Genomic DNA, 19189 nt, shown 5'->3' with positions numbered 1-19189 from the left:
GAGCAGAAAATAAAAATCCCAGAGGCGATCAAATACCACCAAAAGAAAGCTCTATTTGTGGGAACAAAATGATAAAAAATTTAGTTTGGGTACAATGTAGCATGACCGCGCAATTGTCATTCAAAGTGCGACAGCGCTGAAAGCTTAAAATTGGTCTGGGCAGGAAGGTATATAAGTACCCGGTATTGAAGTGGTTAAATACCACCAAAATAAAGCTCTATTTGTGTGAGAAAAAATGATAAACATTTCATATGTGTAAAAGAGTGACAACGCTAGAAGCTGAAAATTGGTGTGGGCAGGAAGGGATGCAAGTGGTTAATAGACTGTGTCGGCGTGTCCATTACCAACCCCATGAGCCTATCACCGTCCTGACCTGTTTGTCTTCATTCTGTACACTGGACACGCCTACATCATAGTCCGGAAAGCAGCTCAGTGTTAGCAGTGCGGAGCGGAGGGGACAGCGGACACGGCAATGGCTTCTCAGGCTGTAATAATAAGCGGCGTGCTGTGCGCTCTCCTGTCCCTTGGCTGGGCTGGTATGCCAGGCGGATGGAGCGCCGCTGATAAAAACAGCGAGGAGGTGAAAGAAATAGCGGAGTTCAGCGTCTCCCAGTATAATCTGCAGAGCAATGATGACAGCGTGTATGGAATGATATCACTGAAACGTGCCAGGGAGCAGGTAATGTGTGTATACAGTGTGTACATGGAGGAAGAGAACCTCTCCTCATCCGTGTTATATATATATATATATTATATATTGTGTGTATTCTCTTCCCCTCCCGAAGATTTATCTTCATGACCAGGCTAGGTTTTTTTTTTCTTTTTGCGATGTGGCACTACGTTACTTTTACTGACAATTGCGTAGTTATGACACTGTACATAACATTTTATATCATTGTCTTCCTGACAAACAACATTCTTTTGGTGGGTTTTTTAGTTTTTGCTCTATAAACAAAATACCGACAATTTTGAAATATATCCCCCCCCCCTTTATTTATTAAAATATATTATAATAATTTTTTTTTTTTTTTTTATTCTGCTACATATTTTTGGTAAGTGTGTGTGTGTGTGTGTGTGTGTGTGTGTGTGTGTGTGTGTGTGTATAATATATATATATATATACACACACTCACACACACACTTTTTTTTTTTTCAAGATTCTGGCCAAAATGAGAATCACAATTTTTTTTTTATTACATTTTTTTGCTTGGAATAAAAAGATCACGATTCTCACAGCATAAAATCTATCGCATTATACAAAAAAAATGGGCTACTTCAGAAGAGCGGAGAGAATTCAGTTTTTTTTCTTTTCTTTTTTTTTTCTTTTTAAGATTGCAACATGGGGAAAAAAATTGCGATAATGATTAATCTTGCAGCTCTAATATTAATAAATACTTATATAGTTTGTGTATATGTGTTATTTTTTCATATACAAACGAAGGGGATGATTTACTAAAACTGGATAGTGTGAAGCCTGGTGCTGCTAATAAATTATATGTTTGGGGGTTCCAAGTATTTTTCTAGCAAAAAAATATTGATTTTTTTTTTTTTTTTTTTGAATTTAAAGAAATGTCAGAAAAAGATTTAGGCTCGGTTCACACAGGAGGCGGCACGACTTGGCGCGCCGCGACCTGACAAGTCGCCCCCGTTCTGTACTACGGAACCGTTCTAAGAGGAGCGACTCAAGTCGCTCCGACTTAGAAAAAAGGTTCCTGTACTACTTTTGGCATGACTTCGGGCGACTTGCATTGACTTCTATACAGAAGTCATTTTGCAAGTCGCCGCTGAGGTCTCGGCAGGTCGCGGCGCTGCAAGTCGTGCCGCGTCGTGCCACCTCCTGTGTGAACCGAGCCTGACTTTAAGTGGTTAAACTTCCTGCATTTACACATTGTTGAAAAGTCTGACCAGATTATTCACACAGAAGTTCTATCCCTTTGATCTAAGAAGGAAGTTTAGTTACAATGTTGCAAGTTTAAAAAAAACTTGTCAGACCTGCCTGGATTGTTTTCTTTTGACAGCTGAGTGAGCTCATAGTTTCTCCACTTGTTTATATGAAAGAATTGGCAACTTCTGCAGGAGAGATTTCAGAGGGGGTGAATCGAGATTGCGTTTTTTTTTTTTTTCCGATTAATTGTGCAGCTCTACCCCTATATGTGTGTGTGTGTATATGTGTGTGTGTATATATATATATATATATATATATATATATATATATATATATATATATATATATTTTATACACACACACACTGATCAGTGTTAAAAATATGCACTGTACTAATGACACTGGCTGGGAAGGGGTTAAACATCTGGGTGATCAAAGGGTTAACTGTGTTTAAAAGGGTATGAGACCAGCTCTGTCTCAATGTCTTTAACCACTTCAGCCTCAGACCATTTTGCTGGCCAAAGACCAGACCACTTTTTGCAATTCACCACTGCGTCGCTTTAACTGACAATTGTGCGCTCTTCTGACGTGGCTCCCAAACAAAATTGACGTTTTTTTTTCCACAAATAGAGATTTCTTTTGGTGGTATTTTATCACCCCTGCGGTTTTTATTTTTTGTGCTATAAACAAAAATAGAGTGACAATTTTGAAAAAAAAAACGCATTCTTTTTTTACTTTTTGTTTATAATAAATATCCACCAAAAATATCTAAAAAAAATTTCTTCCCTCAGTTTAGGCCGATAAATATTCTTCTACATATATTTGGTACAAAAAAAATCGCAATAAGCGATTGATTGGTTTGCGCAACAGTTATAGCATTTACAAAATAGGGTATAGTTTTATGGCATTTTTATTAATAATTTTTTTTTTTTTTTTACTAGTAATGGCGGCGATCAGCTTGACCGTGCCATTCTGCGCTGGTCGGGAAGTGGTTAATGATCAGCTATCATTAAAAGAAAAGTATAGGCAAAGATTTTTTTTTTTTTTTGGCTGTACTTCTATGGATCACAGGAGTGCAGTTCATTCTGCACTCCTGTGACCCGTTTTCAGCCGACAGCGGGCTAAAGCCCTCTGATGGCCGATGTCACAGAGCCGGTGCAGGCTCTGAAAAGATCCTGGCCATATGGTCCAGATCCAGCCAGATGCATGGACAGGCAGTGCACTCAGCCTCTCAGTGAGCCACTGACAGCCTTAGCCAGTTGCTTCCCACCCCCTCCACAGCCCAGTGCTTCAGTGAGGGCTGTGGGTGCAGAGCAATGAGACGGAGACTGACAGTCCCCAGTTCTTTGTAGCCTGATGAACAAGAAGTGAGCGATCGGCAGTGAGGGACAGATGTAGCATGGGACTGATGCTTCATCCACTTAGGTGAGTGTTTTTTTTTTTTTTTTTTTTATGTATACACAGCTTAGAAAAAATACATTTTAAAAGGTGATTGGCTGTTCTCTAGTGTGAACAAAGTTGAGACAGTTTGTTTCAGGCACTTTTTTTTTTTTTTTTTTTATTAAAGTTAAATTTTTGGATATCGCTAACTCATTTTTAAAACTGCTCCCACCGTCCTTCTAACACCTGTACTAACAGCCCTGTAGAAGAAAGTTGCATATACTTGCCTATTCTGTCTTCTCTGGTCATGTGATCAGCTGCTCTGACAACAGATGGCCCATAGTAAACCTATAGCTGATGTCACCACTCGGGCATTCCAGACTTTGTTGGAGAGCTGGTACTGGCAGACAGGGGAGATCGCTTGACTGGAGTGGTCACATAAGCATCTTTCTCCCACAAGTTAGTCAGTATAGGTGTTGGGTGCAGATTTAAGATTAGTTGGTGGCGTCCCAAAAATTCTACTTTAAACCCCCCACAATATAGTAACCCCCTTAGTTTTGGGTTACAATTTGAGCAGCAAAATTTGAATTTTAGGGGTCAGATTAAAGGATAAGTTCACCTTTTACAACATTTTACACCCAGAGTGTTATGCATGCACCAGCCCATATGCCCCCCCCTCCCCCAATCCCCGCTGTGACAGCAGACCAAGGATTTTGTCCCTGTGTCCACTGCCACAATAAAAAAAATAAAAAATAAAAATGTGGTTGTGTGGCACTCTGCCCACCCACCCGTGTCACTCACAGTCCTCTGTGAATGGAAAACTACAAGGTCTGGCAGTCTTTGGCTGTCAGCTTGTAGTTTTCAATGAACTCCTATGGCGCTGTGATGGTTCATTGAGTCTTCCTTTCAGAATGTATCGGCTTCCTTGTATGAGGTACAAGCAAGCTGATTCACTGACAGATCTGGAGGAGACCTGCATGGTATCATTGATCTGCTGATCGCTGGTGCAATGCTTTACAGGCTCCTGCAACAAAAAATAATAAATACACTTTTTTTTTTTTTTTTTTGCAGGGGGAAAAAGTGCATTTTATTTTTTGTCAAAAGGTGAACTTATCCTTTAAAGAGGAAGTAAACCCTGAAAAAAGAAACAAGTCCATCTAGTTCAACCAGTTCACTGCCTATTGCTTTTCAGAGGCGCGGTAGAGTTTGCCGCTAATGTGAACCTAGCCTTGCGGTCACTTTATGTGGACTTTATGTGGACTTCATGATTTTTGTGTCTTTAAGTATACAATATCCCATTAATACTTTCTTTTATTATATTATCCTTGTTTTAGGTAGTTGCTGGGATGAACTATGAACTGACCCTGGTGCTGGGAAATACAGCATGCAAGAAGAGTGAAGACTACATTAATAAACCTTGTCCACTTCTAACTGGCTCGAAGCTGAAGGTGACTTGTTTTCATTACTTCCTTTTCACATGTTACGTTATGTAAATCTAATATACATTATAACACTGCAGGTTTGAATAATGATACATTTTTTTGTTTTTGGAAGAAAAATAGTTTTGGTAAGATTTTAGCCATTTAAAATGTCTGTAAGGCCTCATGTACACAGGATGTTTGAAAACCTAATGAACGCTGGAACTTGACAGCTAGTAACCGATGATTAAATAATGTCTGTTTTGCCTCGTTTACATGCCGCGTTTATGCGCATTTGCATTTAGAAGCATTTTTGACTGATAACAGATTTTAGAGATCAGTAGACCCTCCCAAATGCCTACAATGCAGGGAAAAATCTCTCCATCTCTCCCAGCCCAAGAATTCTGGAAAGTCTGTTTTTTAACATTGCAAATGGTCAGAAATGAATCTCCATTGAAAACTCCTTATAAATGCGAGTTACCGTATTTCGATGCGTTTACATGCTGTTGCAAATGCCCCTGAATGCAAATTTTTGCTTTAGGAAAAAAAAAAAAAAAATCCTTCTAACCTCAACTGCTTCTAAGCTACTATAAAGGCCTGAGTGTACATGTACCCATAAGATAACATTGAGGAGAGTTCAGGGGCTGCTGAAAAAAACGCCTAAATGCTCCTAAACGTTATCCATTCCATCCTGCTTCAGTCTCTAGATTTAAAGGCAGTGCTGTGGGCACCTGGCTGTGACAGCTTGCAGCCGGGTGCCCACTGCGCATGCTTGAGCCGCGCTGCGCATTGTGACATGTCCCACAGGTCCCAGAAGACTGCGGGGAGGGGAACTACTGCTTGGAAAGCCTAGGTCAATGAGGGTGAACATTGGCACCCCAGATGTTTTGCATTTCCCGTGATGCTTATGCACTCTACAGTGTAGTTGAGCATCATGGGAAATGTAGTTCTAAAAGCTCTGCTTCACATCACAACCCCTTTAACATCAGGGTTCTGCTACACCCCCCCCTTACTTCGGACGTGAACCAGACTTTAAAGCGGTAGTAAACCCGCACATTTTTATTTTTATTTTTTTTAAACCTGCAAAGCATACTAGCTCATTATGAAATACTTACCTTAGAACGAGGCCCCGACATCTGGCCCGATTCACGCCGAGGGAGCTGACATGCTCCCTCTGCGTTTCTTCCGGGTATCACGGCTCCGGCGCTGTGAGTGGCCGGAGCCGTGATATCGTCACTCCCGCGCATGCGCGCGGGAGATTTCAGTCCGGCCGCTCGGCTGCTGCCGGATTTTGACGGCGAGAAACCCCTTGTGCGCATGCGCCGCTGCAGTCAGCGGCGCATACCGAGGGGAATATCTCCTAAACCATACAGGTTTAGGAGATATTTTTTTTACCTACAGGTAAGCCTTATTATAGGCTTTCCTGTAGGTAAAAGTTAAAAATGTGGGTATACAACCACTTTAAGGATGACTGAGGACACTGAAGTATACAGGCATGTGGTTTGAATGGGCTGAAATTGCCTGAATCACACACAAGGTAGTGCATACATTCACTTTTCAAAAACTCACTGCACAAAATTGCATGGTACTGCTGTACCATGTTATCTGTTTCAGGCAAACGCACTGCATTTGCGACCTGCGTTTGGAGTGTTATTAGGAATAGGTTGACACCTGCAGCAGATTGCACATCCAGTGCATTTTATATGCTGTCCAAGAAACGTGTATGAAATGCTGATTTCATGCACCATGTTCAGGTGTGAATGAGCCCCTACATTACAGTCCCACACCCTTTTACATTGCAGTCCCCTTCACATCACAGTTCCCCTTGCAATTACAGCCCTCCTCCCATAAGTGACCATGTCAGTAGCAATCACAACCCCCCCCCCCGTTATGTTACAGTTCACCTTTCAATTACAGCCTTCCCTGCACAGTCATACCTTAACACAGTGGGGCAGAGGCCCTTGTCAGCCTGAGTGTCCTTCTATGGGTCTCCCACCTGGGCCACCGCTTTCATCAGCAGGGCAAGGTAGCTGGAGATGGGGCAGGTCTGGATGAAGGTGGGAGCAACTCAACTTATGTTAACAAGTGGGTGATTACTCCTGGTCTCTGTGCAGATCTGCAGCATCTCCCACCCCCTGCTGTTCTGTGGGGATCACAGTGGCGGGTGGATGGGAGACCCAGGAGAGGACATGGCTGATAAGTGGCACAGCTGTATGCCAAACAGGACTATCACTTGGTCTGCAGCCCACCATTTAGTTGTCCCTGCCTTAGATTTCTCCTGTAAAGTAGCCTAGTTGCGTCCAAGTCAGCCATGTCTGAGTTGGCAGCCCAACTGTAGGGGCCTTTCCTCATACTTCACACAGGCAAGGTTGTCTCACGCCCATGACAATACTTTCATCCTAAGGTGGTATCAGTCTTCCACCTCACTAAGAACATAGTCTTACCATCCTTATGTTCTGCTCCAAAGCATCATAAGGAAATCTCTCTCCATTGCCTGGACATAGAGCCATTAGAAACCAACTCAAAGTTTTGATCAGGCAGATTCCCTATTTTTAATGTTCTCAGACAAGGGACACTAACCAAATTTCTTCAGCAAGGGGAAAAAAAAAATTTCCTTTCTGACCCCCTGAGAGGCAATCGGATATTCCCTGGATTAACTTTATTTATAAATGTGTAGCACTAACCCCGAAGGAGCTGCTGGTTAGAGTGGGCTTACTGTTACCTTCTTTTTCCTCACGTCACGTCTAGGGGTGTCCCGTGGTAGATGGCCCAGTAACTTGAAAGACTGATGACAGATCCACTTAAAGGGATTTTATTTGCAAAAATGTAGACAATGAACAGTCTCTTAAAATAGGATCAGAGGGTTGGAATGGAAGTTCAGGTACTCTAATGCTGCGTACACACAACCGGACTTTGAGGGACTAGGTCTGACAGACTTTCGGCGGAGTTCTGACGGACTTTCCGAATGAACACACAATCACACCAAAGTCAGATGGATTCGAACGTGATGACGTACGACCGGACTAGAATAAGGAAGTTCATAGCCAGTAGCCAATAGCTGCCCTCGCGTCGTTTTTTTTTTTTTTTTGTCCGTCGGACTAGCATACACACGAGTGGATTTCTCGGTAGGAACTGGGTCCGGCGGAGTTCCGGCGGAAAAATTTGAAACCTGTTCCATTTCTAAAGTCTGTTGGATTTTTGCAAATCAAAAGTCCGCTGCAGCCCACACACGATCGAATGGTCTGCCGGAATCGTTCCGTTGGACCTTTTGATGTCAAAGTCCGGTCGTGTGTACGCAGCATTAGTGTCAAAGTCAATATTGACGAACTTGCTTACTTTGGCTATTCTCTGAATGCAGTCATTCACAACTGGATGTTCACTCAAGTGGGATAGTCCCTCTCACAAGGCCCAGCAGACAACAAGGTGCTTACTCAGGAACAAGTCTCTGCTACAGACGTTGTTGTAGAACACGTAGGAAAACTAAACTTTTAAAAGAAGTAATTTTATAATGAAAAGATTTTATAAAGCAGAGGAGTTTTAACTATTTACGAAAGCGTTCACATTCCACTATACATTGAGACCAAAGGGTTTATATTATTTAATCCAATATATCCATCAGGTCTCGAGCTTAGAGATCCCTCCCCTCATGTGGCTACCCCTCCAATTTGGGCAAAACGTATCAAGATCTATAAAAGATGTCCCACTCAGATTTCATAATACTTGGACAAACTGTGGTTAGGGAAGCCCTTGTGATTATTGGCAATAGGTTCCTTTTTAATATCTGTAGTGTGCGGACAGTGTAACATTTAGACAATAGTGTTCCTTCATTTTATTTATTTTTTTCAATTTTCTAAAAGCTCTTAGTTTTTATTTTTTTTCTCCCCATGAGCCACATAGGTTTAATTTTTAGCCTTTTAAACTTCTTTCCCATGGGAATAGACTTTGCAGTGAGTTCACACAGTCTTTGTTTAATACCTTACCAAGGTTTCTGCAGTGGCTCTCTGAAATTGGGTCTTTCTGGCTCTAGATTTTTGTTGGGCCTGTTTGGTTCGGTTTGCCTAGTTGTTGCCAACCCTTTTCATTCATTGCTTGGGGATATCCCAGGGTCTATGCATACTCACCCTGTGCCCTGTATTGTACCATTAGGATAAGAGGAATTCTATATTTCGGAGTTGCTACAAATATTAAGATTGAGTGGAGTAGGGTTATAGGGAAGGCATCCAGGGGGCGTGTCCTCACTGGCTTTGTCGGTGTCCAGTTATCTGAAGGTATGAGCTTGTAATCCAGGGTCTATGAATACTTTGCCTATGCTGTACTGCAAGATATGGGATCCAAACCCTGTCTATCCTAAAACGTCACTATTACCGCTGTAATGGAGGTCAAAAATAATGATTTTTCTTTTTGTTTTATGAAACTTACACGCTGCATCTAGGATTAAAGATGGTCAAAGACAATTTATCTGGCTAATTTGGTTTGTGGGTTTCTCTGTCACCACAGGGGGTAGGACATGAAGCTGTACACAGGTCAGGGCTACTAGCCAGGCCTCTAAGGGTTACTCACCACCAGTTGCTCCGCCCCTACACACGCCCTTATAAATTATCTCATGAAATTACACTTAATATTTTTATAACTAAATTCTGAAAAAAACATTTAACTTCTTTATCCATGCCCATCAGTGCAGCCTCATCCGTGTCCACCAATGCAGCCTGCCCGTGCAGGGGAAGAGAAGAGGATTTGCCGGCTGGATGATCAGAGTGCCGAGGAACATCACAGCTTTCATTTCAATTTATGTTCCTGCCACTTGCCGACACATGCAGCCCCACCTCCTGGCCGGGGAATTTTGATATATGTCACACGTCCTGGGGTTGGACAGGTGATCTGCCTATCAAAGTTCCCGTACAAGGAGGGGCTGTATGTGATGGCGAGTGCAGGGAACACATGGCAGTTGAAGTGAAAGCTGTGATGTTCCTCGCACTCTGATCATCCAGCTGCCTGCTCCTCTCTCCACGATAGCTGGGAGAACAGCTTTACTCTGGTCTATAATCCTTGCCCACTCTATCGGATTTCAATAAAGAGCCTTGTGCTCACTGCTGCTCTCTGCCTGTGTTCTGTCCCACCCACACCTCCATCACAAGCTCATTGTATGTATGTCATGCACTGTGAGGGACATCTTCAGACTCAAGGTTAGGAGATTGGAAAGGTGTGGGGTCAGACTTCTTAATGTTATGCCTGAGCATTCTTAATAGGGGAATGCTTACACTGAGAGGGGACTTTAAGAACTACTACTTGACAGTGTCTGCTGATGTACTGACAGCTCTGAAATGGTAGTGTAACAATTTGGGGAAAATGTATCAAAACTGGAGCAGCCAGAATCTGTAGCAGCTGTTCATGGCAATCGGCTTTCATCTTCAGCTTGTTCAGTTAAGCTTTGAAAATGAAAGAAGCTGATTGCCATATATGTCTGCTCCAGATTTGGGTTGCTTCAATTTTGTTAAATTCCCCTCCTAGATTTGAGAAGTAAATGCCACTGTATTCTGTCATTGCAGCATTTGGACAGTCAACAACTGTATTCTACAAATTTTGGAGTATTAATTTATTTTATTTTCTGTTCTTTTTGCAGAAACGTAAGTGTGTTTTCAAAGTGTATGATATCCCCTGGCAAAGTAAAAGGACACTTACAGGAAAGCAGTGCACAGACATTTAACTACTCTTCCCAAGTCTTGCTGGAGAACCGTTTTTCTATATATTTTTTTTTTTTCCAATTGTAGAATATGGCCACTAGAACTTGCGCTAGTACTGTTTTGACTTGATACCACTTGCTTTTATTAGAATGTTGGCCAATAGTGAAAAGGTTTAGGACACCACCTGTCTAGAACATCAAGAATAGTCTAACTTGTATGTTTTTTCAGTATGTTCTGTAATAAATTGGGCTTGTGACTAAGAAAAAATTGTATATTTGCTGTATAAATAAAATTGAAATATGCATTTGCACTTGGTGAGCTTGCACAAATGAAAAAAAAATTTGAGAAAATGCATGGTATTAAAGGAAGACCTGCACTCTTTTTTTTTTTTTCCTTTTTTTTTTTTTTTTTTTTTTTTTTTTTAAATTTCCCACAATCTGTAATGGTTTCTGTTTAAACACATACAGTATGCACTCCTGAGCCCTGTACTCTGTGTGATTTACACTCATAGGATCTGCAGGGTAGTCCCTGTGTTGTACATTTTATACACCTGACCACTGCATTCTGTACACTGGGGCTTTATATAACATACACTGCTGTACAAAGGTTTTAGGCCGGTGTGAAAAATAGCTGTAAATTAAGAATTCTTTAAGAAATAGAAGCTTATTGTAGGGCCGAATCAACATAATAGATGTATACTATTTTTATTGATTAGTTGGCCTGCATACAGAATGCATTTTTTGTTTACATGTCAGTATACAAGCTCTGTACACTGTCGATGCACATCAGTAAGTGTCTGAGACCTTGTGAATGTGTGAGGAGCAATGCCTCATTGACCATGTAGTCCTGCGCAGGAGAAGGATGTGATTTAAAGTGATTCTACAGGCAGAAGGTGTTTTTACCTTCATGCATTAGGGTAAAAAAAACTTGTGCGCTTCTGTGCAAAACAGTTTGTAAATGTTGACATTTAAAAAAAAATAAAAAATAAAAAAAATCGATTTAACCACTTGACCTCCAATAGGTTTATCCCCTTTATGACCAGGGAATATTTTGCTATTCAGCACTGTGCTACTTTAACTGGCAATTGCTGGGTCGTGCAACATTGTACATCAATGAAACTTTTTTTTTTTTTTCTTGTAAATAGAGCTTCCTTTTGGTGGTATTTTATTACAACTGTTTTTTTTTTTTAATTATTTGCTATATAAATGGGAAAAATACCGATAATTTAGAAGAAGGGGGGGGATTTCTTAGATTTGTTTGTAAAATTTTACAAGCAAATCTATCAAATTTAGGCAAAAATGTATTCTGCTACGCTTTGGTAAAAATAACCCAAATCAGTGTATGTTATTTAGCCTATGTGAAAGTTAGTTTTTAGACTATGTGTGTGTGTGTGTGTGTATATATATATATATATATGTATGTATTTTTTATATATATATATATGTATATATATGTATGTATTTTATATATATAATTTTTTTATTTTTTTTTATTGCGTCATTACATCAGGCTTGATCAAAGACCAGCTATTCAGTGCACGATGAAATATGACAAAATTAAAAGTCCAAATGTCAATGAGAAATCAGCTAATTTTGGATGTCGTGGATTACACACTGTCACTGGCAGCTCTTCAAAGAATCAGGAATTCCCCGTGGACATGGGGGGGGGGGGGGGCAGCAATGGAAAGGGCCCCAGATCGGCGTGAATAAAAAAAACTTTGTTTAATCAAGAACACGCTTACTTGTTGTCAGGGTGGACTGGAGAAGGGCTGTAGAGTACAGACAGGAACCCACAGCAAGGGCCGAATGGTGACGGTGGCTCAAGCCTTCACGACACCACTGGCAGAGATAAATGGGAGGGGTGGGCTGCAATGTGTTTCTGGGGCCCTGCCACCTTCATCAGACAAATCTGCCCAGGGAAAAGGAGGAACACTTTTTTTTAATTATGACAGCTCAGCTCAGGAGTAGCCAGTCAGTGGGGAATGGGAGGAGTAAGCTGTCTACAACTGCAAACTGCCGGCAAAACGGGAGACACAGACAGAAAGAAAGAAAAAATTGAAGCTTGGCTGCGTATGGAAAGGGGACACAAGGCAGGAAGTCTCAGACAATGTTCCAAGTTCACCCTAACATCATGATAAAACTACCATGAACACAAGTGATTGGAAATTATCATTAACTGAACATTTGGATACAAGAAGTACTGGCATAAAATCAAAGATTATGATAACATAAGGGTACAGAGTACCCATGAAGGGGGGAGCTAAAATGTTGAATAAATAACATCAAATTGAACAATTTAATAAAAATGCAAATAAGTGTATGTGTGTGTGTGTGTATATATATATATGTATGATCTAGAATATCACAGTATATAATGGTGTTGATCTCCAATATCTCGTTCAACCCTCTGGGAGTTGGGGTGTTTAATGTAAAGATCCAGTAGGTCTCCCTAAGACAGGGATCCTCAACCCATGGCCCTCCAGCTGTTACGGAACTACATATCCCATGAGGCATTGTAAAACTAACATTCACAGACATGACTAGGCATGATATGGGAATTGTAGTTCCTGAACAACTGGAGGGCCATAGTTTGAAGACCCCTGCCCTAAGACATAGCTTCTGGAATATTTCAGCCTGGGAGTCACAGGGAAGAATGGACTCTGTCACCCAAACTCTCAGGCCTTCCGTGGACTTGTTATGATGTGTAAGGAAATGTCTGGGGACTTTTTTTTTGTCTGATGTACTGACTAATTTCTGGAGGCCCCCACAACAGTACAAATTGTATAACCCCCAAGGAGAAGCGCTCTCCCAGGAGGGGTTACCTTGCAGGCGCGCTCCCGAGTCCAGCATTTGCATCTATTGACACAGAATGCCGGACTTGGCCCCGTCCCTTGGTGCCCGCATAATTGGATTTTATTGACAGCAGCAGGAGCCAATGGCTGTGCTGCTATCAATCTATCCAATCAAGAGTCAAGAACCCCGAGCAGAGAGGAAGAGCGCATCACCGTCGTGGGAATTACAGGGCTCAAGTGAGTAAAAAGGGGGGGTTCTAGGGGGCCGGTCAGTGTCAGACATTTTTTCACCTTAATGCATAGGATGCATTAAGGTGAGAAAACACAAGGATTTAAACCCCTTTAAGATTTTAGTTTGACATTTAGCCTATGGAAAAGAAATGTAAGAAATAGCCTTTACCTAGTGGATCCTGCCATTCATTTACTCAATTGCCAATTAATAAAGAACTTTATTAAGTTTTTTTTTTCTCTCTTTTCAGGATTATGTTGATAGGCATCTTGAAGCCCTCTTAAAGGCTCCCCCTTGCTTCCAGCCCTCAAATCTGCCAGGTTAAAAAAAATGATTTAATGACCACCTCACACCATCTTCAGGCACAAGGAATGGTTGCACCATTTTCCCTAGACGAACGATTTCAGGGTTTTTATTAAAATCTGTTTATGGCCCCCAAAACAAATAGGGGCATCCACATAATACTGGACCTAAAATCTCTAAATTTGACTCTTTGTGTACCAAATTCCCAGGTGAAATCAAGATCTGTCATTGCTTTTTTCAGAGGAGGGATCCTGGCATCAGGAGACATTGAAGATGCCTATATACACATTCCCATCTTCCCCTCACTTCAACACTTTTGTTGTGGGAGACTAAAGCCTCGTACACACGATTCAATTGTTGGCCAACCGAGTGTTAGACTTTTGTCTTCAGGGCGTGGGCCTGGATCTTGTCTTGCCTACTAACGGTACACAATTGTCAGCTAACAAACACGAACGTAGTGACATATTATGAGGAATTTCATATCTTGAGCCCCACCGTTTGGGCCCCTTCTGCTAATTTTCTGTTTGGTGAGCATTGATTCCGAGCATGCGTGTTTGTACTTTCAACTTTTGTTTGACGGACATGTGTACTGACCATCATAATATCTGACAACCAACCATTGTCCACCAAAAATTTACTACCATGTCATCCATTTATTGGCAGAAAGTTGGACAATTGTCAAAAGGAGAGTACCAACGGTCAGATTTTAGAACAACAGACAATCCCCTGCCAACAATTGGATCATGTGTACGAGGCTTTAGGCTTGGTTCACACTGGAACCAGCTGCGGATTGTACACAGGAACGCTTGCGCCCCCATCCTCCAGTTCAGGGACAAATCTTTAACTGAATTCAGCCCTGAAACTGAGCTAAAGATGCACAGCGTTTCTGTGCAGTGAGCTCCACAGCCTACGCATTCCTCTGACAAGGACTACACCTTCTTTTCCCCCTCACACATAAGATATTCCAGAATTTACCTAATCTTCATCTCCCAAAGAGGTCTGATCAATTTAGCTAGAACAGAAATTGGAATAATATCCATATCAGATCATGGCCCCACCGCCATCACTCTACAATTAAACTCACCCAAGTCTACAACTTTCAATTGGAGACTCAATCCAGCCTTATTAACAAACAATACAAGATGACATACATGAATCTATTAAAAAGTACTTTGAAACCCACTAAACAATTGGGAAGCCCACAAAAGCGTAATCAGAGGCAAATTCATAAAATGGGGAGCCAGAAGAAAAAAGGTGTCATGGTTATGCAGTGATCTTCCCGTTTGCTTACCTCCCCTCATGTGTTCAGACTAAGAGGCCAGCCACTTCCACCTGGTGGTTTTTATAACCTCTCCTCTAAGCATGGCTCCACCCCAGGCCCTATCAGGGAACCTTATATTAACCTGTGCGCTGCAAGCCAACAGTGCTGATCAACCATTGTGTATTCCTTTGTGTGTTTAGCTTCCCGTTACCTGCCGTGTGCTCTTCTGTTGTTCCGTTACCGACTTTGGCGTGTCTTTGACTAACCCTGTTTGCCTGTGATCCTGACCTTTTGGCGTGTCCCTGACTATTCCTGTCTGCTTGTGGCCCTGACCTTGGCTTTGTCCCTCAACATCCCTATCCTCCTGTTGCTTACTGTGGGTGTGAGCTGGGGGTCGCGACCTGGAGCCAGTTGCAGCCAAGTCCATCCTCACCACTAGAGGCTCTGGTGAACACCTGCTGGCTCTTAGACTCCGCGCCCCAGGGAATCTTACGCTCTAACCCCGGTGGGACCTGTCTCCCGTCCACAGCATTTAGCCGTAGGGTCCACAACCTTGCGGTGCACTCCTGATCCCTACGTTGTGCATCGCCTCAAGGTGACCTGACAAAAGGAAAGAGAAAAATAAATTACTACCCTATCCAACAAAATAGTCTGCCTAGAAAGTCAACATAAACAATCCCTTACTACTAAATTCAAGGAAGAACTCACAAAATGCAGACAAGCCCTTAAACAGATATTTGATCTCAAAACCAGAAGAGCACTCTTAAAAATCCTTACTAAAATTCCCACAAACAGGATTAAACCCCTCTTATCAAAAATCAACGGCTCAGAACAAGTTGGCTTTATGCCTGGTAGGGAAGGCAGAGATAATACAACCAAAGCATTAAATCTAATCCACTGTGCCATAAACTCCAAAATTGAAGGCTTTCTGCTCTCTACAGATGCAGAAAAGGCCTTCGATAGAGTTTCCTGGGACTACATGTTTGCCACATGTTCACACATTGGCCTAGGAAACAACATGCTAAATTGGATAGAAGCCTTATACCAACATCCCCAAGCTAAAGTCAAAGTAAACAAGACGCTATCAGAACTAGGGATGAGCTTCGTGTTCGAGTCGAACATTGGCTGTTCGCCCGTTCGGCGAATTTCCGAACGTTATGGGCCGTTCGCGCCAAATTCGTGTGGCGCTCACGGCCCACATCGCAGTGCATTGCTGGCTCATGATTGGCCAAGCATGCACTGTGACCCCGCATGCTTGGCCAATCACAGCGCCGGCAGCGAGGAGAGCCATGATTGGCCACAGGCAGGATGCCTGTGGCCAATCATAGCTCAGGCTGTGTAGTACACGCCCCACACTATATAAGGCCGCCAGCGCGGCAGCCTTGTGTAGTGTGTTGGCGTCTGAAGCAGTTAGTGGGTGTTCTGTCTACCTTCAACACAGTATACACCGATCGTTATCGGCCGATTTTTGATCTTGCTCTTCTGTAGTGGTTGTTGTCTGCGTGCCCTGACCGCAATATACACCGCTATATTCACCTCACCTATATAGCTAGTGATCTATCTTTTATAATAGAGTTTGCAGTCAGTAGTGTTAGGAGCTTGTGCGTGCTGTCTGCGTGCTCTGTACCCAGTACACACCGCTATATCCACCTACATAGCTCTTCTCTATTTGAGCCCACTTGCCATCTGCAGGAGTTATTGGAAGTTGTGTGTGCCTCCAGCACAGCACAGTATACATCTGTATATACCCCTTTATCTCTGGTGTTCTATAATAAAGGCATCTGCAGGAGTTAGTGGGTGTTGTGTGCCTCCAGCACAGTATACACCTGTATCTACCCTTTATTGCTGTTCTCTAATAGAGCCATCTCGAACACGAAGCTCATCCCTATCTGTGATTAGCGCAGTGCCGACTTCCTGGCAGGCTCTGCACGTGTGCTGTGCGAACACACCGGAGCTCATCCTTAGAAATTATTCTAATGCCGCGTACACACGTAGCCGACTATCCGGCGGACTTAGTCCGGCGGACTTCCCGCCGGACTTTCCGAACGGGCTACTTGCCCACACACGGCACTTTTTCAGCGGACTAAGTCCGCCGTACTATCCGCCCTACTTTTGAAATGAACGGACTCGCCCACACACGCGGAGTAAAGTCCGCTCATTTTGAGTGCGTCTCCAGGTAGGCGGGGCCCGCGAAGGAGACGTCGCTGGCCCCGCCACCAGGTATGAACTTAAAGGGGAACCCCAATGTAAAAAAAAAATCGGCATGGGGGTCCCCCACAGGTCCACATCAGACCCTTGTCGGAGCACGCTACCTGGCCGGCCATGAAATGGGGGGACGAGCGAGCGCCCCCCCTCCTGAGCCGTACCAGGCCGCGTGCCCTCAAAGCACCTTGTCCCCATGTTGATGAGGACAAGGGCCTCTTCCCGACAACCCTGCCCGTTGGTTGTCGGGGTCTGCGGGCAGGGGCTTATCGGAATCCGGGAGCCCCCTTTAATAAGGGGGCCCCGGATACCGGCCCCCCACCCTATGTGAATAAGTATGGGGTACAATGTACCCCTACCCATTCACCTGTAAAATAAAGTACAAAAAAACACAACACACAAGGGTTAAAATAGTTTATTGCACAGCGCCAGGGGTCTTCCGTCTTCGGAGGTCTTCTCGCCGGACTCCTTCGCTATCTTCTTCTAACTCTTTTACTAGCGGAGGAGCCCGGCTTTCTTCCTCGCCACTGCCCTCTTCTTCTTCTGCCGGGCCACCGCGCCTTCTTGTAGCTCTTTTACAGGCGGTGGCCCGGTCTTCTGTCGCCGCTGTCGTCGCCGCCTTCTGTTCTTCTCTTCAGATGTTGCCTCGTCGCATCCTCCGCTCACAATGGCACAGACCCGACGTGCGGCAACTTGTATAGGGACATCACCGGATGATGTCCCCGCCCATTATGGTGTCACAGTCCCAGAGGATGCTGGGACTGTGACATCATAATAGGCGGGGACATCATCCGGCGACGTCCCTATATAAGTCGCCGCACGTCGCGTCCGTGCCATTGTGAGCGGAGGATGCGACGAGGCAACATCTGAAGAGAAGAACAGAAGGCGGCGACGACAGCGGCGACAGAAGACTTCATTGGCCAGGTAGCGTGCTCGGACAAGAGTCTGATGTGGACCTGGGGGGACCCCCACGCCGATTTTTTTTGGCGTTGGGGTTCCCCTTTAAGTCCATACCAGGTAACGGGGCCAGCGACGCATCCTTCACGGGCCCCGCCTACCTGGAGACGTGCTCAAAATGAGCGGACTTTTCTCCGGGCGGGAAAAGTCCGCTCATTTCAAAAGTACGGCGGACTGGCATACACACGGCCGGATTGTCCGCCGAAATGCAAGTCCGGCGGGAAGATTGGAGTGCAAAACTACTTTCTAAGTCCGCCGTACTTTCGGGTCAAAAAAGTCCGCCGGAGGCTACACACGGGGAGGATTGTCCGGCGGACTTGAGTTTGCCGGACTTTTCCACCCGATTGTTTGATCGTGTGTACGCGGCATAAGTTGTTGCCTGGGTACTGTGCCACATGAGTGGGGTAATCTGTTGTTCAGTGGCATTATTTCATTTTTTTTTTGTGTGGGGGGGCCACACAACATTTTGCTATGGTGTCCGGTGATTTGAGGTTACACCCCTGCCTGTCTGAAAAATTTTAAAACAAACGATGAAATGGTCTTTCTTCGTTTTTTTTACCAAAAAAAAAAAAAACAGCAGTGATTAACCACTTGCCGCCCGCCTGACACCCCGCAACTACGATCTCGGTAAAGAGTCCCCAACGGAAACTCTTTACCACGTGATCAGCCGTATCCAATCACGGCTGATCACAGTGTAAAGAGCTGGTGATCGGCTTTTCCTCACTCGCGTCTGTCAGAGGAGAGCCGATCAGCTGCTTCTCTGACAGGGGGGGGGGTCTGTGCTGTTCGATTATCAGCACAGCCCCCCCGAGGATGCCCACACTGGACCACCAGGGATGCCACCAGACCACCAGGGGATGCCCAGCACCAGGTATGCCCCCCTAGACCACCAGGGATGCCAGCCAGTGCCCATAATGAATGCCAATCAGTGCCCATAATGGATGCCAATCAGTGCCCACAATGGGCATCACTGATTGGCATGCATTATTGTTTGGCACTGATTGGCATCCATCCCTACAATACTTTAAATTACAATTCCGCCTATCAGTGCCCATCCATGCCACCTATCAGTGCCCATCCTA

At 43.8% G+C, this 19189-nt stretch overlaps 1 protein-coding gene across 1 annotated transcript; it reads left to right on the top strand.

Annotated features, from left to right (window-relative positions):
• Window positions 1-403: 403 nt before the first annotated feature.
• On the top strand, window positions 404-10674 carry LOC143933604 (cystatin-C-like). Its single transcript, XM_077456555.1, has 3 exons — window positions 404-679; window positions 4600-4713; window positions 10304-10674. The coding sequence occupies exons 1-3, from the start codon at window positions 473-475 to the stop codon at window positions 10385-10387; spliced, it is 405 nt and encodes a 134-aa protein (XP_077312681.1). The 5' UTR covers window positions 404-472; the 3' UTR covers window positions 10388-10674.
• Window positions 10675-19189: the final 8515 nt, after the last annotated feature.

This window comes from Lithobates pipiens, unplaced genomic scaffold (genome assembly GCF_037356315.1).
Source record: "Lithobates pipiens isolate NorthernLeopardFrog02 unplaced genomic scaffold, aLitPip1_a1.2 Scaffold_10, whole genome shotgun sequence".
Classification (NCBI taxonomy): Eukaryota; Metazoa; Chordata; class Amphibia; order Anura; family Ranidae; genus Lithobates; species Lithobates pipiens.
This window is presented reverse-complemented; position numbering and strand designations above follow the sequence as displayed.